Genomic DNA, 24,737 nt, shown 5'->3' with positions numbered 1-24,737 from the left:
CAGAGTGCATAAAATCAAATGGAATTCATGAGTTTACATAGACAGAGTGACGAAACTTCACAGCCTCCACCATAGCGTCTGTAAAGTCGTGATCAGCGGGTTTTCTTCGGGGAGTGGGAAGCTTGCTTGAACAGAGTTGTCTCTGCTCTTTTGCTGGTTCAAGTTCCCCCTGTTCTGAAGAAATATCTCCTGACTTTGTGGCTAAAATCATTCAAATGGGATGATGGGAGCAGATTCTGGAGGAAACATATGCCACACCTCTGCTTAAGTTTCTGCTATTTCTCTGTCTGAGCTGTTGCCCACATCAGGCCCTTAATTAAGTCTCTTGATTATTATTTTTGTTTAAATGCATTTTATTTTGAACATCTGGTGATTTATACTTTCTTTTACTCTGTAGAACTCACAGGTGAGGTTGCTGAGATGACTTCCTCAAAAGAATATGGATCCAATTCTTGGGAGCTCATTGTCACAGTCGATCATCAGTATGAAGAAGAGCAAAAGGAATTTACGCTTCGGGTCTCGGGAGATCTACATATTGGTGGAGTGATGCTCAAATTAGTAGAACAAATCAGTGAGTAGAGAGAGAGAGAGTTAATTTGCATGCTGTTATTGAAATTACATGTGTAGATTTCCCCCCTCCTCCCCTTCCTTGGCTCAATAGACAAGGCAGAGGAAAGGTTCAAGAGGAAACAAAGATGCAGTAAGGTGAAGTAACTTGCCCTCGGTCCCACAGCAGTTCAGTGGTAGAGACAAGAATAGAACCCAGATTTCCTGAGTCACAATCCAGTGTCCCAGCCACTAACAAGCTGCATCCTGAAATAATTATCCCAGGGCCCTGATCTTGCAGTTGGATCCATACAGGCCAAGAAGGAGCTTCCAGATACAACTATACCTGAAAAAATATTAACTATAAATGTCATTGTCTCTAGATTTCCCATAATACAGATATTTCCTCCACCACACTCTCCACAAGCATGATTCTCTCTATCTTCAAATCTAGCAATCTTTGGTTACCTTCTTGCTGACTGCGGAGCAGGGCTTGTCTATATTAGTCAGGTGTGCATGCAGCGGGATTTGCATTCCTCAGACTTGGAACCGCTACAGAGTGGAGCACTTGGTGCAGAAGAGGTGTTATCTGGGCACCACTCTTCATATCTTTGACTTCTCGTCTTGCTTCTGTGACTCCTGTACACAACAGAAGTGCTGCTGTCTTCTTTGATCAGCTTGCTCAGGCCATAGCATGGCCTATCGTGACTAACTGTCTGTACCTCTTTTGTGACTGTGAATTGTAATTCAGGATAGGTTTACACTACACATTTACACCACTCTAGCGCTTCTGGTGAAGACGCTCTAAGCTGCCGGGAGAGACCTCTCCCCTCGGTTAATAACTCCACCTCCGTGAGAGGCAATAGCTAGGTTGGCAGGAGAAGCTGGAGCGACGTAGTTACATCCAAGTAATTTTGTAGTGTAGACCAGTGTTATCCAAACTGAGAGGCCAGTTCTTCTGGCATGCAGCCGACACAAGGCTGCCAAAGAATTCACACACAAGAAAGCCCTGGCATTTCACCATCAAACATGCTTCTGAGTGGCTTGTTTCTTTTCCAAGGTGGTAGTTGTTATAGAACAGAGTTCACTAGATTCATTTGTAAGAGCTTAAAGAGTGACTACATCCTATTCAGCCGGGAGCTATTGAAGCTGATGGGGAAGCCGGGGTAATTTCAGAACTCAAAGGAAAATAATAAGGTCACAAAGTCCATTCCCTTAATCCCTTGCACTCCACCCCTTTAGCCAAACAGCCACATGGACTTTTACTTGTGACGTTTAACAAAAAGAAATCTACAGTACCAAGTGAACTAGATGGTCAGCAACACGGCCCCCAGATCCTACATGAACTGTGTCTGTTCTTTTTCGATGTTACAACTTTCTGGAAACAAATGAATTTGCTTTGTTCAATATATTTTTAATTTTTTGTTTTAAAATGAGAGCTGCTTCCTAGTTTAAGGCCAGAAGGATCCAGTCGGACTGCCTGTATAACACAGGCCATTAAAAATCATCCAGTTACCCCTGTATTCAACTCACTACATTAGATTTGGTTACAGCATATCTTCCAGAAAGGCATCCTGTCTTTGATTGAAGACATCAAGAGGTGGAGAATCCACCATTTCCAATCTTTTCATCAAAGTTTTTCATCAAAAAAGCAAAATCTGGTGGTGGTGGTGGTGGTGGTGGTTTTTTCAGGTTTGGCAGCAGAAAAACCAACTTTTTTTTTTTTTTTTAAATATTTGGCTTTTGAGAACCAAAACCTGAAAAATTTCAACCAGTTGGGCAAAAATTTTCAGTAAACCTAAAATTTTCCCCCTGAGCAACAGAAAAATGTCAGGTTGGCAGAAACTGAAACATTTCTGTGTTTGGGGTGCTGGGGGAGGCAGTTAGTTTTTTCAATAAAAACTGAGGAGAAAAAAATAAAACTGGATATTTCCCACAGAAAATTTCATTTTGATGGAATAGAGCTGGTCCAAAATTTTCCATCAATTAATAATTTTACCAGGGAAACTGTTCTTCCAGCAGTGGACTAGCACTGTCACTAAGATGTGCTGCAAAACACAAGACCTTGTCTCTTTCTAGCAGCTCCTGCATTTAAAAGATAATCCATCCAACAATGTTTTAAATTTCTGGTTAAATTTCATTAGGTGGTGGGTGAAATGATGCTCAGGTTGTTCATTATTTAGAAGCTCTTTGTAAGAAGTGTGTTCTTGCAATAATGTAGAGAATTCTGGATTAAAGGAACATCTGTCAAATCATACAACTACCAATTTGCTCTAGTTATATATAAGTAGTTCCTAAAGGTCCAAACCAAGATCAGGGCCCCACTGTGCAAGGTGCTGCACAAACACATAGTGAGAGATGGTCTCTGCTTTGAAGAGAGTATAATCCAAATAGCTAAAATGGGCAAAGGGTGGGAGAAATCTTAGAAGATGTGGATTCAACTCCTAGCTCTGCTGTAGCCACCTTGGGCAAGTCACTGCATTTTTTCAGTTCCTGAGTCCCCCGACTTTCCCCTTGTTCCCCTTCACAGACACCACTGCAATCCACAAACTTCCCACTAGGCTGCCACCTAACCCTGTAGTAGCTAACCTCACTTGGTATCGCAAGTTTTTTCCATCTGGGCAGGTGCACTGCAGCCTCTCTGAGTGCCCGTCTCCTTCCTGAGCGTGCACACTACTGCCTCGATAGGCCTCTGAATGCCTGTTTCCTGCTTACGCCCTGGAGCAGTTACAAACTGGGGAAGGGGTGTGCAGCTCCCAAGTCGCGTGCAGGGGCCCAATCCAGTAGGTGGGTTCTGAGCCTGCCTCCCAGCTCAGGCCCCTCCGGTGAGTTCACACAAAACAGCTGGGGTGGGACTTCCCTCCCAAGCTGCAGTGGATTGGGTGCTCATTCCAGGATGTGGGAGACCCCCAGTTCAAGACCCTCCTCCACCTGAGTGGGAGAAGGGATTGGAACAGGGATCTGTCACCTCTCAGGTGTACTAGGCTGCCGAATCATCCTCACGCTCTCTGGCCCAATTAATATTTAATTATTAAATTAAAGAGGCACAACAGCAAAAGGCGAGATTGAGGGAGCCCTACACTAGAATAGCCCGATGATTAGGACACTCGCCTGGGAGATGGTAGATCCCTGTTTAATTCCCTTTTCCTCTTCGGGGAACTTGAACCAGGGACTGTCTCTTACTGGGTGTTTGTACAGTGTCTGGCATACTGGGGCCTCGATCTCAGGGTTTCTAATTATTAATATTTGTACTATGGTAACAACAGTCTCATTGTTCGTCTGATCTGTAGCTCCGTGTTGCAAAACAAGACTTTTGAGTGGATCCGCTTTATAGTTTGTTACTGATGGCGTACTTTGCATTCCCTTGTTTGATATTGCCCTAGACTTATCCCGGGACTGGTCAGACTACGCTCTTTGGTGGGAGCAGAAGAAGTGTTGGCTTCTGAAGACCCACTGGACGCTGGATAAGTGTGGGGTGCAAGCAGATGCCAAGCTGCTCTTTACCACGCAGCACAAGATGCTACGCCTCTGCTTGCCGAACATGAAAACTGTGCGGCTGAAGGTCAGCTTCTCTGCGGTGGTGTTCAAGGCTGTCGGTGACATCTGCAAAACCCTCAGTAAGTGACGCTTCATCTCCGATTGCAGCTGTGTCTCAGAGCTTCCTGTTGGCTCGGTGTCTGCAGCCCCTACTCATGCAAAACTCCGACCACGTTCAAAGAGACCCCTCGTATTCGAGGCCGGGAAGAAATTTTCCCCCAGTCGGATTGGCAGTGACCTGGGTGGCTTTTCGCCTTCGTCTGTAGCATGGGGCGAGGGTCGCTGGCTAAGACCATGTGGGCATAGCTCCCTTAATCACGTCCCTGCCGCTACCAGGGTCCCAGGCATTGGTGCACCGCTGTCCCTCCACGGTACTGCAGCAGAGAACAATAGTTTAGTCTCCTGAGGGCTGTAATCCTTTGGTCTCATTCCGATTGTTGGGCTTGGTGTGGGGGTGGCTGGGTGGTGTTGGTGGCCTGTGCTATACAGGAGATTTGGTGGACCCTTCTGGCCCTAAACTCTATGACCTCAGTCCCAGACCACAGGCCTGGACCTTTCTGAAGAGAGCACAGACTTTTATGTTCAGTATCCAGTGCAGGTTGGCTAACAGGGTGAGTCTCCGCCCTTACAGATCCCTGATCCATAACATTATCAGGAGCTTCTCCGGCGACCCACGTGGTTGCTGATTAGTGAGAGTGCTGAGGGTGGCTTTAGGTGGCTGAAGCCACCAACTTCTTTCACGCTGTGCGCAGAAAAGTTTGAGCCCTGTTCTGCTCTCACACCGGCCTTACCACAGGGTAGCCCCGCAGGGTGGGTGGAGTTACTCCCAGAGTACATTAGCATAAATGAGGTGAGACTTGATCAGGCCCATTGCCTTTATTTCTTTCCTATTAAGAAGTGAATTTTAGTGCTTGAGAAATGTGTAGCACTGCTCAGATCAGGACATCCATCCTGCTTCCCCGCACAGCCCTGTCAACATACTACGGTCCTGAGCCACATCAACCCTGGTATGCCAATGATGGATTTCTCCCAAGCAGCAATTAGCAGTGGATTATTACTTGCAGCTTGATTGTGGGTGCTTCCATGGAGCTGTGTTGTAGGATACAGCCCTGAATACGGAGGAGTCCCAAGTGCGTTGCCGTGTGTGGTTTTTATTGGCCATTATCTAGTAAGATTCCATAGCCTTAACTTCAGCACTTATCATTGTAGATATTAGACGGCCGGAAGAACTGTCTCTGTTGAAACAGTCGGAAGATGCTTTGAAAAAGAAAAAGAAAAAAGACAAGAATAACAAAGAACCCGTCATAGAAGACATCTTAAACCTGTACAACTCTCCAGTGATTTCAGGATCACCAGGTAACGAAAACCCAGGTGGACTTTATTCAGCTGATTTTTTTTTTTCTTTTAAAGAGAAATATTTTGAGGCCGAGGAAGGGGAAACAGTTCTTCATGTTGTGCAGTTAAAACAGGAGGCGGCACAGAGGTGTGCAGGGAAGCAGAAGTTAAAGGGTTGCTGTTGACATGAAATCTAGCCAGATTTTTTTTAAATGATTTGAAAGTAGTTTCAGGTCCTATCCCAGCCTTTGAGTCTCCATGCCAGCGTTTGTGGTTTTATATCACTATTTTTTAAAGAGTTTTTCTGTCCCGGTGCTCCTGAAAGACCCACACAGACAAAAAGGGTATCTGACGAAGGCCCCAACCCTGCAAACAGTATATGCTACTGCATCATTGGCAGTGTGAGCCCGGCTTTGGAATGGTCAGTGATTTCTGACATGCTGCAAGAGAGAGAATGGAACTCCTGATTTTTTTTTTTTTTTAACATTTTATATATCAGCCAAACCTGAGTGGAATTTCATGGGACAAAGAAAAGGCACTTCTCTACCCAGCGGGCATTTCCCCAGGCAAATATCTAAGGCCTGCTTTGAACAATGGAGGTGTGAGAGCTTCTCAAAGAAATGGTTTAGAATCCTGTATAACAAAGTGCTAGGCAACATAAAGATAGCGGTCACTCCCAGTTCCCCTTATAATAATACATTATTGTTTTTAACTTGCAGCAAGTCCTGGTTTATACAGTAAAACTATGATTCCCATTTATGATCCTGTCAATGGAACACCAGTCTCTTCTACTATTACTTGGTTCAGTGACAGCCCTCTGACCGCACCGAACTGCAGCATCCTCGCCTTCAGCCATCCCAACTGTTCTCCGGAAACACTGGCTGAAATGTATCAGCCTCGGACCTTAGCTGACAAAGCCAAACTTAATGCAGGGTAAGGATGCTTCTCTTTGGCGTGTAAGCTCGCTTAGCTGAATTGACTCTAATCCAGCCTTTTCAGAAATGAAACACACAACAAAACCTAACTCTTGTATTTAGTTGCATGGTATCTTTAAAAGGGGTCCTTTGATCTAGCTCTTGTCTCATCAATGCTTCTTTGACTCTTTTCTACTTTTTGCCTTTATGCCACTTATTTTGTTTTAAGTGATCAGCAATGTAACATAAAAAGACTCTAGACTAAATTTTTCTTTATCAGACCACTGCAAATCCACTGAAGTGTGTAAGATCGCATTGGTGTAATTGAGAGGAGAATTTGGCCCTCTATCTAGTAATGGTGGCTTCTCCTTAAATAAAGCGCTGAGGGCATGTGTGATGGCCGCCATCTTCATTGACACAGTGGGGATTGAACTGGGGACCTCCAGAGCTAAAAGCGTGACCTGCTACAGTTTGAGCTAAAGAGCCAAACTCAAGAGCTTGGACTTTAACAGAAAAACTGGAAATTTTTCAATCAGCCCTACTGTAGACTTATATTTTCTGCTCTGGAGGACCCAGTTTCAATCCTTAGTGTATTGACCAAGATGGCAGTTGCCGTATAAGTGAAGGCTGTAACAGACCCACATCCTCTGTAGATCCTGCGTCGATCCTGCTCCTCTGCGTGCATGCCTAGACTTCAGCCATAATTGAAGACCTGGCAGAGGAATCACTGAGCCTGAGAGCACTTTCCACAAAGGAAAACTGCATTTTTTTTTTTAATTTAAGCTTTTTGTCACCTAAGCAGCTCCACCCCCTCCTCTCAATCATTGCAAATCAGTAATTCCTCCCAGGAATGCACCTTGACTAAACAATGCACTACTGCAGGCCACAGACAAATTCTACTCAATAAGATTTACAAAAATGACTGTGTTGTGCTCCCTCTGCTGGCTCTTCATCCCCAACAAAGACGACTCCTAGGTCTTTGGTGACATATGATGATATTGGTGCATGCTTTGGCATGAGATGACCACCAAAGTGCTCTTGTTAGATGGGGCCTATCAGGATTTGTAATCCCACAAGCTGACCTACTGCACACTGACAGTGATCCTGTCTTTTAGCATTTACATTGTCATTTAGACATTGAGGGAGCTGGTCAGCAAAGCACTTATGAGTAGCCCCATTGACTTCTGTGCTTAAAGTTCATACTTCAAGGCTTAAATAACATTTTGCTAGTAGGGGTCAGGAGGAAACTTCTCTGGAGGGGCAGGTTACCCCATAACCACCTACTGCAGGGTTTTTTACACCTTCTTCTGAAGCAACTGGTCCTAGTTACTGTTGAAAAAGAACATAGTGGATTGGGTGGATGTGGGGTCTGACCCCTTTGAGCAGGGGGTTGGACTAGATGACCTCCTGAGGTCCCTTCCAACCCTGATATTCTATGACCCAGCCTGGTAGTTCTTGTGTTCCTTTGTTTAAATACTTTAGACACCCATGCAAAAATACAGTGTGCTTCAGTTATGTGAATTTGCCTGTGCTTGTAGGAGCCAAAACTATTCGTTCATTAGAGTTACTCTGTAGCTTTGTATCTGACATTGTTTTCCTGGCACAACTGAATTTATTTTTTGTTTTTTCTCCAGCTGGCTGGATTCATCACGATCACTTATGGAACAAAGCGTCCAGGAGGACGATCAGCTTCTCTTACGCTTTAAGTACTACACTTTCTTTGATCTGAATCCAAAGGTAAGAGTCTCTTAACTCTTGGTTTCTGTCATTTCTCTTTGTTTGGCCAGCTTTCGTGTTCAGGAGCTGCAGCACAAGCCTCTTGCGATTCCTAGCTAAAGCGCAATAAAGGGTTGCTCAGAAGTCTCATATTCAGTGAATTCTGCTCCTTGCGGATCTTTCAGCTAAGAGTTTGCCCTCTTCGCTGAGTATTTGATACCCAAGTGGCTGTTGGAAAACCCAATGGAAAGGCTCCCACTGGGAGTTGGGTTGGGTCCAGAGAGGCCAGAAGAATGGGAGAGAGGCCAGAGCTGTGTCCCCAGGATTGTCTCCTTTCAAATACATTCCTGATATCTGTTGGGGTTGTTGCTGGGGGTCCTGTTTCCTCTTCCCTTCCTGACTGCATGCCAGAGGGGTTTTGCATCCCCGTGGGCTGTTCCTCTCTGTTCCCCGCTTTCCAGATCTCCAGAGCTGAGACCTGCCCCCCAGCCTCCCTCCCGGGAGTCACTAAAGATTCCAGCCCCCAGGCAGCAACCCATCAAGGACACTGAACTCAACCAGGATCCATGCAGTACTCTGTGAGCAGGGAGTGTAGCCCCAACTGGGCTCCGGGCCCTTAAGGTGGCACTGCCAAGATATGGCTCAAAGATTTTCTTAACTATAAGGGCCTGGTCCAAAGACCACCAGAAGAAGTGGTCAGGCTTTCAAAAGAGCTTGTTTATTTCCTGCATTTCTCTCAACGTGGGCAACAAGAATAATCGGGGTAACATTTGCAAAAGTACTTAGGAGCCTAAGTCTCATTTTCAAAAGTCACTTTGGGTCAGATTTTTAAAGGTATGCAGGTGCCGAACGCCCATTGAAATGCCACTGGGAACCTCAGTCTCATTGCCTTTTAATGGGCCTTAGACTCTCAAGTGCCTAGGTCGGTTTTGAAACTGGGACTTAGGCTCCTAAATTTAATTGAGTGCTTTGGTAAGTTTGCGCCTTAGTTCTTTGCATCTGCACTGATAGTGACTTACACAAGATTACAGGAAGTTGAGTTCTGCTTTTGTTTTATTTTTAAAAACATCAATTAATTAGGGCCAGATCCTTAGCTGGTGTAAATCAGGAAAGTTCCATTGTAAATTGTAGCTGTGCCGGCTTATATCAGCTGAAAATCTTGCCTCCTTTTTTTTCTATTGGTGAATTAATTTTTTCCTTTCAGGCATTTTAGATAAATAACAATGTGCTTTCTAGTCTGATTAAAACATGTGGGGTGAAATCCTGGCCCCACTGAAGTCAATGAGAAGTTTGCCATGGACTTCAATGGGACTAGAATTTCATCCATTGTCTCCTCCAGTCAAGGAGTTCCTACATGAACTAATGCAGCATTTTGTCTCTCTGCCTCCAGTATGATGCGGTGCGAATAAACCAGCTATATGAACAAGCCCGGTGGGCCATCCTATTAGAAGAAATCGATTGCACGGAGGAAGAAATGTTGATCTTCGCTGCATTACAGGCATGTACTTGATCCTAGCTGAAAAACCGGTTTTCTCAAGGGGGTAAACACAAGCTAGGGCAGGAACATAATGGAAAGAGCACGAGCTAATTCCTCGACTTGAGCAGTTGTTTGCAGTTGTGCTTAGAGTTCTTCCAGAGATTGATTGTTGGATTCTGTAAAGTGTTTCATGCTCAGGTTAAAACAATGTCCATTATTTACATGCAACACATATGCCTTATGTAACCATTTATTAACCGTTTCTAAAGCAACTATAACCACATTAAATCAGAGCTATTTATTTTCCATTTCAGAAAGCATTTCTTCTTCAGTATTAACTGCCTACAGGGTAGCCTTTTAATAATGGCTTCTTTGGAAGGAGGTTTTAGACAAAGTTGCTTTATTTACTACCTGTCAAAATCCCACTTTACCCCCGAGGGTTTCTACAATGCAGTTATATTTTGGCAATATAAAAATCTGCAGCACATTGAAAACTGAAAATGTGGGGACAGTGTCAAGTACATTTGAGATTAACCTGACAATAAATAGCACAAGGAATAGTGTTGTGGTGATATAACACTACAGGGTTCTGGTCCAAGACTGGACTACTGCAACACAAATAATAGTTGATGATAAAACCCCTTCATTTTAAAATGGAGTTTCCATGGAATTCAAAGTTTGCCACCTCTGAGTGCCACAGAATCCTGCAGTCTTGCTGCAGAATTTAGATCCAGTTTGCCCCAGAGTATGGATTGAAGGCTGGAGTTATGGATTTGTAGGTTACAAAGCCAGAAGGGATTGCTGTGATCATCTGATCTGACCTCCTGTATAACACAGGTGTCACAGGGTGTTCTACTTGCTGCTGGAGCGCCTCCTTCTGGCTGCATCTGGGGATTAGTTCTGCCAGTCCAACATCCCTCCAGCTTTTGCTCACTGCATCACACTCCTTGTCTTGCTCCTTTGGGACTCAACTACTCCCGCTTTGTAGCTTGCTCCTCCAGCCAGGTCACTCTAGGGTATCAAAGTCTCTCAGGACCCAATGTCCCACGCAGTCCTTCCTCTGAGAGCTCCATAATGGTGCCACTGCTCAGTGGCTGGTAGGGGAACCCAGGCCCGCCCTCTCCATGGGTTCCAGCCTAGAGACCCTACAACAAGCAGTCAAGGTCTGCACAGTCCCAAACCTCACTGCTGTATCCCTGGCTACTTCCTACCTTACTGTCTCTCCCCTTGAGAGTGACTGCAGTTCCTCTCTCTGCAGCCCCCTGTTTTTTTTTCTTTTCTTTCCCTTTGTTATGGCGTAGCAGAGTTGACTGAATAGTCACAACCTGCCACCAACTATAATTCCTCAATACTTAGCGGGTTTTAGTCTCTTGCTCTGCCCGGTGCCTTTTTAATAATACCCCATTTCCCAATTCTTTTACTAAATCACATAATGTTTTTTTGCCTTAAGATGTTTGACTTCCTCAAAAAGCTGTTCCCTTTCTTTATTGAAGCCCTGACATACCCATCAAAGATGATGGATTGTTTCTTCCACCTTCGAGTGAACATAGTCCATCTTTGTGCCTTTTTATTCGAAAAAGATTTCTGTTTAAGCCACAATGGTCAAATTGCATTCTTAATAAAAGCATTTCCGTTGTCCTAGCCAGGCCCTGACGTATATTGTAATCCTGAACTCTAGGGCACAATTCAAAAAATCTTCTGCCTCTTTCTCTCATTAATCCAATTTTTTTGCCATTCATCTTTTCCATTTTTCTGTACTACGTTTCCCCAAGAGTATTTCTATGTCAATCCTTCCATTTCTTTTAGCTGCTTTGTCTGCCATTTCATTCTGTGTTATGCACTGGGGTCCAAGCTAATGCTACACGTATCCCCATCTGTACTAACTCTGTTATTAGCAATATCTTAATTGATTAAATCATTTCTACGTACTGAGATGCCCTTTTTTATTGCCATAAGGCCTGAGATTGAATCCGAAAAAAATTACCACTGCTGCTGGGCATACATCCCAGATCTAATTTATTGCTACTAGTTCAGCTGTTATGACAGCAGTGGCGGATTATTGCACGGGGCCCATCCCCAGGGGCTCTGGCCAATTTGGGGCTACCGGAAAAATCTCCCCCCACCGAGGCCATGAGGCTGGAGTTTCTCTGGTCTTGGGGTCGCAGCGGCAGTGGGGGAGGTGGAAGGAGCAGAATGGGTTGGGGCCATGGGTGGAATGGGGCGGGGCCTCGGGGGAAAGGGTGGAATGGGGTGGGGCCAAGGGTGGAACAGGGGTGGGGCTGCGGCAGAAGGGGTGGGGCAGATCACAGTTCCAATGCCTGGGCCCCCCCCACTTGCTCCAGCCCAGGGCCCCAGCAGACCTTACTCCACCTCTGCATGACAGCCAAACAGTAGGATATTCTTTTAGATGTACTGATGCCCAATTTTGGATATGCCGTCGCTACTCTTCCTGTTTGTTTTTCTTTTTTGGACATCTCTGCGTGTATTTAACAAAACCGACTCCACTTTTCATCTATATACTGGTATACTGCATTTTTTTAATACCCACTGCCTCTTTTTTTTTTTTTTTAATCCTTAAATTTATAAAATAAATATAAATCCATTTTTGGATATGTGACTTTCCATCCATAATTCATTTTCCCATGACTGAAAGTTTTGATTTCATTCAGCTTTTCCGTGCCTTTCAATTCCTGCAACTACACTGCATCTCGAACGGCATGTGGCATTCTAACATGGTAGGCTATAGTTTGCCTATCAAATTCCCAACAGCCCTCATAAATTTGTTGAGCACTTTCATCGTGGCAATTCCCATTAACTTTGGCCCAGAAAGTTAGGTCCAGTAGTTTTGTTCACAGCGTAGCTGCAAGTGAAATGCCAGTTATCTGTAGTGCACATAGAGGTGGTGTTCTAAATGTGCCACACACCATTTGTAGTGCCTGGGCTTGCGTTAAATCTAATTTTTTAAGATTTGATTTTGGTGCTGACCCAAAAGCTTGTCAGCCATAGTCCATAACTGGTGTGATTAAGGCTCTGTATACCATCAGCAGTGTTTTCTTATCTGCCCCCAGTTAGTCTCAAGGAGCCTTGGACCCAGTTTCATCCTTCCTGTATATTTATCTTTAACATTGTTTGGATGATCTTTCCAAAGTAATTTAGTATCAAATATTACCCCTAAGAATTTGAACCTTTTAACTATCTATGTTCTCCCTACAGATACTGTTTACATTCCTTTTTCTAAAAAACAATCCTTTGGTTTTAGCAACAGAGAACTTGAAACCCCCATGTATTTCCCCAGCCAGAGGTCTCTCAACGCTTTGTTGTGTCGCTTTTGTGCCACCTTAATAGTCCTGCTCCTCGTCCACAGAGCAGGGTGAATAGAGTGACACCTACCCCAGCACTTCCTTGTTTTGGGAGATCATAATATTAAATAAGGTCAGGCTGATAACACTTCCCTGTGGCGTACCATTTTTAATATTATACATATCCGACATAACTTTCCCAACTATGACCTGCGTGGTCCTTCGACTCAAAAATAAAGACCCTTGAACCTCATACTACTTTTGTATTACAGTTTCTAATTGTGCCATGTGATCAGTGGTGCATCTTCTTTATAATGCCACTGTTTTCCAAATAGGCATCCAATTTTCCATTCAGCATTCTCTCCATAATTTTACCCAGACTGGATATGAGAGCTCCTGCCAATGTGGTTACTGCCTTTCACGGAGGCAGGAATGATTAAGCCAATGGGAGCGCTCTCTTTTGTCGGCTTAGAGCATCTTCACCAGAAGTGCTACGGTGACACAGCTGTAGAGTAGACATAACCTTTGTCTGAATTCCATTCCTTCTCCTAATTTGCCTGTATATTTCGGATGTCTTGGGATCTTAGTTTATCCACCCACAGTACTTACTCCAACTCTTTCTTTGATTTTGTTTTTTATAATTCTTTGTGCTATTGCCTTACTTCTTTTATACTTCATTAGCTCTTCGCTAGTCACTGTGTTTTTTGCTTTTTTAATAGGATTTGTTCCTTTCTTTAACTGCCATTTTGCATTTCTCATTCCACTAGGGAAGTGATTTTTATTTTTATTTTTTAGGTTTGGGGGTATTTAAATATCCTAGGTATGGTTACAGTAGCTGCTGCTATTAATCCCTTTGTTACATTATTACTGAAATTCTCTGTCATCACTCACCCAATGATTATTCACAAATTACTTGTAAATAGCTCCCAGTTCTCTCTTAAAATTCCAGGTGGGTAACTTTCCATTATCTTCCACCTTACTTTGCCTTTGAAAAGTAATAAGTATAGGGAAATGATCACTCCCCATTCCTTCTTCCATATATACTTCTCAGATGCATTTACTTGCAATACCTGTTGTTCTAATTCCCAGATCTAATTAGGAAAGACTATTATCTGCTGCATTAAATCTAGTTGGGATGTCCTTGTTTAAAACTACTAGGTTGTTTTCATCAATGAACTTTTCTAAGCATGCATCGTGTTTACCAGTTGTCTTACTTCCCCACAATTTATTATGACAATTTAGGTCACTGCATATAACATATGGTCTTAGCATTCTTCACTATCTCTTGTAGCTGTGAACTTCCTAATTTGCCACCCCGTTACAAATATTATAAATCCTTAAAGAAATATTACTCTTCTGCATTGGGATCTCAACAGTATTGTATTTTAGGCTTGCTTCTTCATTCTCTACTGCAATGCAGTTTAATCTTTCCCTTTTGAAAGTACAGAACACTTCCTCCTCTTCCTAGTTTTTGGTCTTGCCTAACAGCAATATACCCTGGAATTTTAAAGGCAAGCTTTTCAACCAACCATGTTTCCTGGGTACATATGACATCTGGTTTAGCTTTCATTTCCAGGATATTTTCTTTTAGTTCTTGACCATGTGCTATCAGGCTGTGTGCATTGAGATCCCCATACTAGTCATACTTCACCATTCACTTCATTCAAAATTGCACAAATGTGGTCTATTGACAAGTTGCTAATATACAAGTATTTCTCATTGCCCTTGTGATAATTTTTCTTTTTTCTGATTTTTTTTCCCCCCAGTTTGTGATATACAGTTCATCACTTCTATCACTAAATGCAATAAACCTTTCTATTTTCATTACTGGTAGATCATCACCTATTCCTTATGTGGTGTTTATCATATTCTTTACAGAACAAGGCTATGTCTGCAGTTCCCCTTTTTCTGTGCCGATTGTCTCTTTCTTCTCCACCTGATGCTTTGAAAGTCTCCTTACAGTTTTCACATATGTTATTGACAGTTTTTGTCTTTTGCATCTCTTTAGCTTGCCACAATACACCCTCTATATGCCAGTCTGTGGTTACCACCACAGTTACTACATTTGACCTCTGTCTCTTCTCTACAATTTTCATAGGAATGCTTTCCCCCACATTTACCACATCTTGTTTTCCCTTTACAAACAGCCACTACGTGCTCATACCATTGGCTGTTGTAACACCTGAAGAGAGGGGGGGTTATATGGCTTAGTTCTCAATATCTGAAACCCTAGTGTTACTTTCCCAGGTAGAGTCGCTCCCTTGAATGTAATCAGTACAGCTGTGGATGACTTGCTTTCTTCTCGTTTACTCATTAGTCACTTCCTTACTAATACTTTATCTTCTCCTATGCTTTTGGTTATCTCATCATTGGTCAGCTCTAATAGCACTCCGTCTAATACCCCCTTTATTTCAGTCAAATACTTGGGTAGTTGGCAACTTATTTTCACTTTCCCCAGCATTTTAGTTTTTAGCAGTTTATCAGCTTGCTCTTTGTTCAACTAGAAGACCATCTCGCAGCTTCCTAACTCTTATAATATCCCCTACACTTTTGTTTTAATCCAAGCAGCTACTTTCACAGGGTTAACATCATCTAAGCCTATTTCTTTGGCTAGGGATCTTACCAGTAGAACACTTTGGTTTATTTCCTTCCTCAGCTTTGCTTTTTTGCTGATATCATCTGCTTCTATTCTTTTCTTTTTTTCCCCTACTTTGCCCTGACCTGCACTACAACGACAAACAACTATCAGTACCACTACATCGCTCAGGGGGAAATCTATACCCCTAGTGTAGGTAGTGTCTTCACTAACTGCTGCAGCTCTGTAAGTGTAGACGAGCCCTGTGTATCCATTCTCCCTCTCTAATAGATTCTTCTTCAGTTTCTAGAGTGACTTCATTTGGGGTCAGGGAATCCTCCATTGCCCCGGCCCCTTCTGCTCTTAGCTATGGGCTTTATATAGGCTCCCTCTGTTCCTGTCCAGTGGAGCCTCCCCCTTTAATTAGTCCTCCTTGCTCCCTGGGTCCTCCTCCAGGTGTAGCCTAGGTGGGCAATTGGGCCTCGCTTACCCCCTGCAGGCCTTGTGTGGGGGTGGCTACCCCATCACAACCGGCCATAGAACTTCCCCAGCATAATTCCTGTTTGAACCAGAACATCTTTTAGAAAAGCTTACTGGGCCAGGGTGAGATTGTTAGTCACGGGGGCACCCTGACAAAATGTAGAATTATCCAAGAGTAGAATGTCACCATTGGCAATCGCCATACAAGCTCTTTGGCAATAATTGTATTTGAAATCCTATTGTATCTACCCCACTGTTTACAGCCAATGGAAATTCCATCCTAATTCCTCACTATGGAGGCCCACACTAGGTGGACCCCGCCCTAGAAAATGGATTGCACTCTTTTCAGAGTCTTTGCTTACAGGTAGCCAGTGATATTTGCAGTCCATTTTTTAAATAAACTAGGCCTTTCAATCCAACTCTCTATATTTTATTACAGTATCACTTAAGCAAGTTATCGTTAGCATCAGAGGCACAAGACTTCACAAATGAATCTGAAGTTGATGAAGTGGAAGCTGCGCTTTCCAATCTGGAAGTGACGCTGGAAGGTGGAAAAATGGATAACATTTTGGTATGTCATTTGGGGTCCCGAGCTTGCTCCCACTGAAGTCACTGAATCAAATACCTTGGCTTTATATCCTGAGAACTCTAGTAAAAAAGCAGGACCTGAAGGGTGTGACACCCTTTAGGAAGTGTGTTGTAATAAAATTTATCCTTGATTATCCTTAGGAGGACATTACAGACATACCGAAACTTGCAGATAATCTCAGGCTCTTTAGGTGAGTAAACACAAAAAGATTAAACAAAAAACAAAGCTATGCATGTGAAGATTCCTTCAGTTTTGTTGCCTTTTAATGCTGTCCAAGTGATCTCTAAGAATGATTTTGAGGAGAGCAGTGAAGATATCTGATAAGTGTTTTATAACAAATTACAGAACTGGCACTTTGGCATAATGTCCTTTTTTGCTGCTGCTGCTTCTTCTTCCTCCCTCAACAGTCATGACGCTTTCAAGGTGTGTTAAGATGAAAGCGAACTCAACCCTTTTAAGTGCTATCAGTTCTGTAGTTTTAGTAATGGATTGTTTGTTTCTCCCTTCCCCCTCCACCTCCCTAACAAGGCGGTTATCTTCAGACAGCATTCAGTGGTTATTTTTAACCATTAAGAATGTTATAAATCACACAGTAAACCAAAGGCATTTCAAAGGATATATGAAAATCAGATTAGATGTAAAACATTCCTATAAAAGGCTAGTAGTGTTTTGTTACTAATACTTGCTTTGTTGCACTGCTAAATACACAGTTTTGCAAACCTGAACATGTTTGCACTGACAGATGCATTCACATGCATCATGTTGAATCACAGTGTGTGTCATTGCAACATATTGGGAAAACAATATTTGCATTTGTATGGGTGATAATATTGGGTAGTTGGCTCACATCTGGACTATATTTTTTATTTTAAATGAGTAATAAGTAAGGCTGGTTGAAAATTTTCTGTCCAAACTTCTTTTTTGGAAAATTGGGTTTTTGACTAAACAAAAGTTTTCACAGCTGGTGTCCGCTTTCCTCTGAAATGTTTGTTGGTTTTGTTTTTGTGGTTTGGGGTTTTTTTCCCCATCAGAAAATTGAAAACCAAATATTGTCCATTGCCAAAAAGTTTTTTAGATTTTTTTTTTTTTTTTTTTTTTTTTTTTTTTTTTTTTTTTGATAAAAAGTCAAAATTTTCTAGATGGAAAAATTCTCATTTCCCAATCAGCTCCAGTACTAAATGGACAGTAGTGTTCTGTAATTCTTAAAGATCAATAATGACTTTTTAGAGTTTGTACATGAAGGGTTTCACCTCTCAAGTCAACAGTATTTTAAGTAGATTATGTTTTTAACTTAAAATAGTGATTGTCTCTTCAAACCTATTAGGTTTGATCCTCCTCTTGCTAGTGTCTTATCAGTGGAGTTAATACTGATTTAGACCAGTATAAACAAGACGAGAATCACACTGAGTTGTGGATAGTCCTGGAGAAAATGTTACTCAATTAATTAAACAATTGCAACTCCTCCCTAAGGTAGATGCATTTAAACTGGTTTAAGAGGTTTAGCTTGCATTGGTAAAGTACTGAATTAAATGAAACTGATTAAAGCCAGAGTCAAACCGGTTTAAGTGTGTCAATGAGGGATTTACAGCAGTTTTACTAGATGAATTTAAAATTATTATTTATTATTATAGTGCCTAGGAGCCCTAGTTAAGGACCAGGACCCCATTGTGCTAGGTGCTGTTCAAACACTGAACAACAAGACAGCCCCTGCCCCAGAGATTGTACAATCGAAGTGTAGATTAATTTAGTCAAACTGATGCAATTTTTGTAATAAAGACAAGGCCTCGGAAACCACAGTGGAGCATCGGAATTAATGTATACATTGTATTAGCAGTAGTGTATTTATCAGACAAAACCTCATTTAGCCTTTTTAGAAGAGATTGATACTGATTATTAATGTAAAACTTAAAGATGGACCGTAATCAATATTCTGGGTATAAACATCCCTGGACTTCAGGGTAACTTGGAGTTTGTTCTGGACAATGGGGATTGAGCCTTCTCTCACTTACACAGGTTACACAAATCATGAGTAACTCCTCTCAAGTCAGTAAATGAATGACCTCGGTGGAGCTACGCTGGATCTATACTGGTGTATCTGAGAGCAGTCTATGGCCCAGCGATTTGTAGGTTGTAACGTAAGCCATAAAACTAATTCACATCCTCTTTATATGTAGGCCCAAGAAGCTAACGCTAAAAGCCTTCAAGCAGTATTGGTTTGTCTTTAAAGACACTTCAGTATCTTATTTTAAAAACAAGGAAGCTGGCCACGGAGAACCCATTGAGAAGCTAAACCTAAAAGGTAGGCATTTGTTTTTCCTTTTCCATAGTATGGAAAAATTAATCGAGAACTCACTGTAAATTGTATACTAAAAGATCAATATGGTAGCACTTAATCCTACGGCTGTTTACAGATATTGGCCTATTTGGGGCCTGATTATACAGGCTTTACCTGCAGAAAGAGGCCCAGGTGAACTGTACTAGCCCAAAAGGATGTGTTCCTAGCAAATTCTCACCCCTGTCCTTGCAAAAAAGTAAACTGGTAATAGAGGATTTGGGTAAAATTCCAAAAAGTGCCCAAGACCCATTTTCAAAACTAGTCACTTTTGAAAATGGGCCTTAGCCTCCTAAATCACTTAGGTGCTTTTGGAAATTTTACCCTATTCCACTAAACATATCTCCATTATAATGCTACATTAAATTATTGCTAAGATCAATGTTGAGAATTTCAGACCTCTTCTTTACCTCACTGGTCATATTCTTGTGATTCAAGTTAAACATTGTGCTCTTAGCACTACAGGTGCTCAGCTCTTCTGCAAATTAGACCAATCATTTAGGTGCCGTGCTTTGGGCTAATTTTTGAAAATCTTGCCCACGAATCTCAAAGATCCATTAAACACCGCCTTTCCACAGCTATAATAGTTACTGCACCTCTGATGTTAACTAAATACATGTATCCTTCATTTCTTTTTGTCCCTCTGTCAATTAGGATGTGAAGTTGTACCAGATGTCAATGTAGCCGGGAGAAAATTTGGAATTAAATTACTAATTCCTGTTGCTGATGGCATGAATGAAGTGTATTTGAGATGCGATAATGTGAGTAATGAGACACAAAGCACATTCCTTATTCTGGATGTTTATTATGGCCCTTCCTGGGAAGGCAAGTCACAGAACAGCACCTGTGATAGACCACAGCTGCTGTTCTGTGACTTGCCTTCCCAGGAAGTACAGATAAATAAAGATGCCCCAGAGATCTCACAATCTGTATGTCAGATAGGATGCCACAAGTGGACAAAACAGGAGAATGGGGTGTGGGCTGGTAGAGGGGATAAAGTAATGAAAAAATAGAGTTCATTCATGTATTCACATGTAGAGCCATTTGAAACAAGTAAGCGCATGGTGAAAAATTTCAAAATAAATGAAAATGTTTTGTTTTGAAATTTTCAGTGACATATTTTTTTCCTCGCTTTTTTCCCCACTGGAAAAGCGGGCAGCGGGAAGGATAGTCGAAAAGTAAGACTGATTTACACACACACACATTTTTTGAATTTTATTGTATTGAAATTTGTCATTAAAACATGTCGACCCAAATGAAGATTCTTTGTAAAAATTTTCATTCTGGTCCAAAAAAAAAAAATTCCCTGGAAAATATCCTCCCGGCTCTATTCCAAAGCATTTTATTTTACTCGGTAGGCTCAGTAGCCACTGCTGGAGCCAGGATAATGTATCAAATGGTTTCCCACAATATTCACTTGGATAAAATATTGAATTTGCTTCTGTTCTGTTTATGTCCGTGAGTCAGCTACGCTGAGCCCCCACAGTTGCTACTGAAGTCAATGGGGGAACTACAGATGCGAGGCATTTCTCAAAGTCAGGCCCTGTGTGAATGTTCTACCAAGCAGGAATGTTAACAGCTGATTTCAAATAAACATCCAAGAATATTCCATGGAAGCAGCTTTGGAACTCACTGCAGTAATCGTGTCCCGGGAAGCTGATTCCGAGTTACATTAGCCCAATCAGAGAACAGCATTGATACATGTGATCTATGTGTCCAAACTTAACTAATCGGCACAGCTTGAATTTTGGGTGTTGAATGATCATAATGAACTGCTTGTGAGCAACAAATGGCAAGAAGTTGGCCAGTAATTGCAAACGATTGGGGGTTTTTATTGCAGGAGAATCAATATGCGTGCTGGATGGCTGCTTGTGTCTTAGCTGCCAAAGGCAAAACAATGGCAGACAGCTCTTACCGGCCCGAGGTACATAAAATCCTTTCATTCCTGAAGATGAAGAACCGGAGCACGTCCCCGCAGGCGGTCTCTGATCCAGAGAGCGTGGACATGAAACCGGAACGCTTTGTCTCACCACGATATGCCAAAAAATACAAGTCCAAACAGGTACAGCTGGCGTCCCTGAGGTTCGGCTGGCCCCTGGGAAAGGAGAGATGACAGATGCACTGTGCGGTGGAGCCCAGGGTCAGACTGGCTCAGAACGGTGCTGGGAGACTATTCAAGGGGCTCCTTGCCACAGCCAGGAATATCTTACAACAATAATTCTCTTCCGTGTTTAAAGAGAGGCCTGTCTCTTTAAAACAAGCACAGAGACAGGCTCTCAACACTTGCTTTCTCCCAGGAAGCCCCCTGCAGCCACCCCTCTGTCTCCAAAGCCAGTGGCTGCCTCCCATTGATCGTGCTGGCACACCAGAAGGTTGCATGAGGGACAGGGTTGTCTGTACCTTAGGTAGATAGGATTCTCCAGCAGCCCCCTAGACCGGGAGAGGAGGAGAAGAACCTCCTGTGGTGCCCCACCCCCTAGCAGAGCTGGTCGGGAAATTTTTTGTCTAAACTGTTTTTTGTTGGAAAAAGTCAATTCTCTGAAACAGGAAATGTTCACAGGAAAGGGTCTATTTTGGCGAGAAGGTTTCTTAGGTCGGAGGAGGGGGGCGCGAGTGCATACATATGTACGTGCTTGCAAACACCACCTCCCAGAATAGCCAATAGCCCAGTGGTTGGGGCACTCGTGTGGGTTGTGAGAGACCCAGGTTTAAGGCTGTGCTTTGCCTGAGTCAGCCCAGGGACTTGAACCTCTTGGCTATTCTAGGGTGAAGGGTTGATATCTCTCTCACTCTCCTCTCGTTTTTCATTTTAAAAGGGCTCGGTTTAATCCTGTTGGAAAATAGGAAAAGTTTTGAAGTCTAAAAAATGTTGGGAGGACTAAAAAAAAGTTTGCCAGGCAGCTTTACCCTCCCCCCCCACCCCCAAGTTGTACCAGTTTGTCACTGAGTGGGTTTGAATTGATCCAGTTACAATTGTCGAGTAACCAATTGTTGCATGTAACAAATCAAGTCAGCCCATTCCTCCCAGAACTTATGGACCGGCTCCTCTCCAAAGCCAGATAGCAGAGCTACCTGCAACTCAGCCCTCACCGTAGGGTTTTCTCCTTTATAGGGCCACAGCCTCAGAGGGGCCCCTGCTGCAGGACTCATGGGCTTCCAGCCCCTCTGGCATTAGATCAGGAATCAGCCTGGTAAAACTGCTCCCTAGCAAAGGGCACCTTTGTTTGCACCCATGTACTTGTCACTAGATTGTGCAAATGAAGCCCTAGAGCTTGCCAAGTGCAGTGACTGCAAAGGGCATGAATGAGTACCAAATGTAACAGCCTGGTGTCATAAAGGAGCCTGCTTCTCTCACTGGCTTTAAGCCTGATCCGCAGGTGATCGGGGTCCATTTCCCCAGCGCTTTGCAGGGCTCCTTGGTAGCATATTTAGCATTCCAGCAGGATTGCTCAGGAGTGACGCTGCGCACAGCAATTCAGTTTCCACGCCATGAGCTCCTGCGGTCACCAGGTCGCAAGTCGGGGTAGCAGCCGCAGGTGGACCCAGCACAAAGCAGAAACAGGGAAGTGTGCCGGGCCAAACCAAGGATGTAGGATGAGAACCAGAAATGAGCCAGCCGAAGAATCGCTAGCCTGAGGCAGCGTAGGGTGATGGAATGAGCCGTCGCTCCGGGCTAGCTGGGATCGGAGGGCCATATTGTACTGAATGTGCAGCTTGGAAACTAAAAGCTCTTCCAGTGCTGTCGCTTTGTTGGCAAACAATCGACAGAGGGCCGGATTCCCTCCGTGCACGCCAGCTGCTCTGCACCAATCAGGCAAGGTAGAGCAGTCGTAAATCCATTAGGTCTGGCTTCATGAGGCTCCTGCATGCCTAGAGGAATCCTTGGGTGGCAAAGGGCCACCGTAGGAGCTCCTACACCACCCGACACGTAGCCTGCAGTGCAGGGGATGTGGCCAGAAAGAGGGGGAGTGGGTGGCCGGGGCCTCCTAACATCCCAGAAGTCTCCAGCTGTGGAATGCTCCTTAGGGGAGGTGGGCAGCAAACCTAAAATACAGCAGCCCTGAGGTTGCTCTGCTTTATGTTGGATCCCAGCACAGCAGAGAATGAGGATCAGGCAGGTATCTTTATGCCCCAGACTCTCCTGATCTGCACTGAGCAGAACAAGGCTACAGGTCAGGATTCGTCCCTGAGTGAATACAGCACCTTGTTTACTTAGGAGAGTGACTACTTCCTCCTGAACCATTTGTGTCTGAACGTGGCCTTGGAGCTGATACTATTTTATTTAAAGAAAACAAAGGCTATTTTTGCACCGCGCTCATCAACCCTCTGAAATCCTCCTCTCTCCTGTCTCTCTCAGTTGGCTGCCCGCATTCTGGAAGCCCATCAAAACGTGGCACAGATGCCGCTAGTGGAAGCCAAGTTGCGCTTTATCCAGGCGTGGCAGTCCCTCCCTGAGTTCGGTTTAACATACTACATTGTAAGGTAATAATGTCAGACTGCCCTGCTGTTTTCCTGGTCAGTGACTTTCAGAGACTCCTTTGAGTCACAGTTCTTAAGAACATGATCTTACACTTTTTTTAAATTCTGGAAACCTGCATGCTGTTTTAGGACCAGCTTTATTCTTGGTTTGTACAGCACCGAGCACTATGGGGTTCTGGCCTAGGACAAGGGCTCTTAGGCACTACAGCAATACAAGTAATAAATAGTAATAATATTTCTATTAGGTGGTAGCACTTAGGAGCCCCGTTACTCCCCATTGTGTTTGGCATTGTACAAAACATGATGAGTTTTGACTGAAGTAAGGTGCCCGGAGGAATAAACTAGACTTATCACTCACACAAACTCAAAGATGGAAAAAGCACCATTTCTTCCTCCGTGTTCTCAACTGTGCATTGCATCTCATCGCTCCTGCTCTTTCCCAGTAGCACTCGAGGCAACACTGCATTTCTTTTAAGCATCACACCTGCTTTGGCAATTCATTACATACTATATGCATTCAAATAGCAAACTGTCAGCTCCTCCATATCTCAGGGCTTGTCTCCACTTACTGGGGGATCGATGAGCGGCAATCGATACACCGGGGGTCGATTTAGTGGGTCTAGTGAAGACCTGCTAAATTGACCGCCAATCACCCTCCTGTCGACTCCGGTACTCCACCGGAATGAGAAGACTAAGGTAAGTCGACAGGAGAGTTTCTCCCGTCAACCCAGTGTGGTGTAGACACCGCAATAAGTCGACCTAAGCTATGTCGACTTCTGCTACGTTATTCACATAGCTGGAGTTGCGTAACTTAGGTCGACTTAGCCCCATAGTGTAGACCTGCCCTCAGTTGTCAGCTGGAAGCTGGGGTCCGAACAAATAGGGTCCAATTCTGCTCTTAGTTATTGCCTTGCAGCCTCCATCTCCCACTGCTCTGGGCCTTCCTAAGGTTTCAGTAGGGATATACGGGTGCATCTGAGGGCAGAATTTAGACCATTGAGTCACAATTGCTCTCCCCAAAAAGTTCAGCAAAATTTACAGAGCAAAAAAAAAAAAAAACGTATAAGGCACATCCCTTATTTGGTGCCTACTGTCCTGTATAAAGACAATTTAGGATGCACTTTGTCCCATGTTTCATCAATAATTCTGCAAAAGGTCCTAAACTGTGATACAAATGCATGATTTTGTAGCGTAGATAACATATTTGTGCAATGACGTTCTGTAAACTGATAGGCAGTTATCTGATATCTCTCTCACACACACACAAACACAAAAATTCTGATCTGGTTCAAGTCCTCTCCCGCAGGGCCAGCTGTGTGATCTTAGACGAGATTCCAAAATAGAATCAAAGTAACACAGGGGGTGGGGGGAAGGAATTGCTTTTCCTAGCTATCTCCTGGGCCCCTTGCCAAGTTCCCATGGAAGGACTTTCCTTGGTCTTACCTCAAATGCTCATAT

At 43.4% G+C, this 24,737-nt stretch overlaps 1 protein-coding gene across 3 annotated transcripts in view; it reads left to right on the top strand.

Annotated features, from left to right (window-relative positions):
- FERMT1 (FERM domain containing kindlin 1) overlaps positions 1-24,737 on the top strand; it is a 35,001-nt gene that overhangs the window by 4,339 nt on the left and 5,925 nt on the right. For all 3 annotated transcript variants that reach the window (XM_054024013.1, XM_054024010.1, XM_054024012.1), the window contains exons 2-13: positions 398-571; positions 3,930-4,163; positions 5,293-5,439; positions 6,138-6,351; positions 7,967-8,069; positions 9,439-9,546; positions 16,319-16,450; positions 16,609-16,658; positions 18,643-18,767; positions 19,455-19,561; positions 20,641-20,862; positions 23,158-23,282. In XM_054024013.1, coding sequence (XP_053879988.1) covers positions 421-571; positions 3,930-4,163; positions 5,293-5,439; positions 6,138-6,351; positions 7,967-8,069; positions 9,439-9,546; positions 16,319-16,450; positions 16,609-16,658; positions 18,643-18,767; positions 19,455-19,561; positions 20,641-20,862; positions 23,158-23,282 — 1,718 coding nt within the window. In that variant the 5' untranslated portion in view covers positions 398-420. The remainder of the gene's footprint in view (positions 1-397; positions 572-3,929; positions 4,164-5,292; positions 5,440-6,137; positions 6,352-7,966; positions 8,070-9,438; positions 9,547-16,318; positions 16,451-16,608; positions 16,659-18,642; positions 18,768-19,454; positions 19,562-20,640; positions 20,863-23,157; positions 23,283-24,737) is intronic.

The sequence above is a fragment of the Malaclemys terrapin genome, chromosome 3 (assembly GCF_027887155.1).
Source record: "Malaclemys terrapin pileata isolate rMalTer1 chromosome 3, rMalTer1.hap1, whole genome shotgun sequence".
NCBI classification, from domain to species: domain Eukaryota; kingdom Metazoa; phylum Chordata; order Testudines; family Emydidae; genus Malaclemys; species Malaclemys terrapin.
This window is presented reverse-complemented; position numbering and strand designations above follow the sequence as displayed.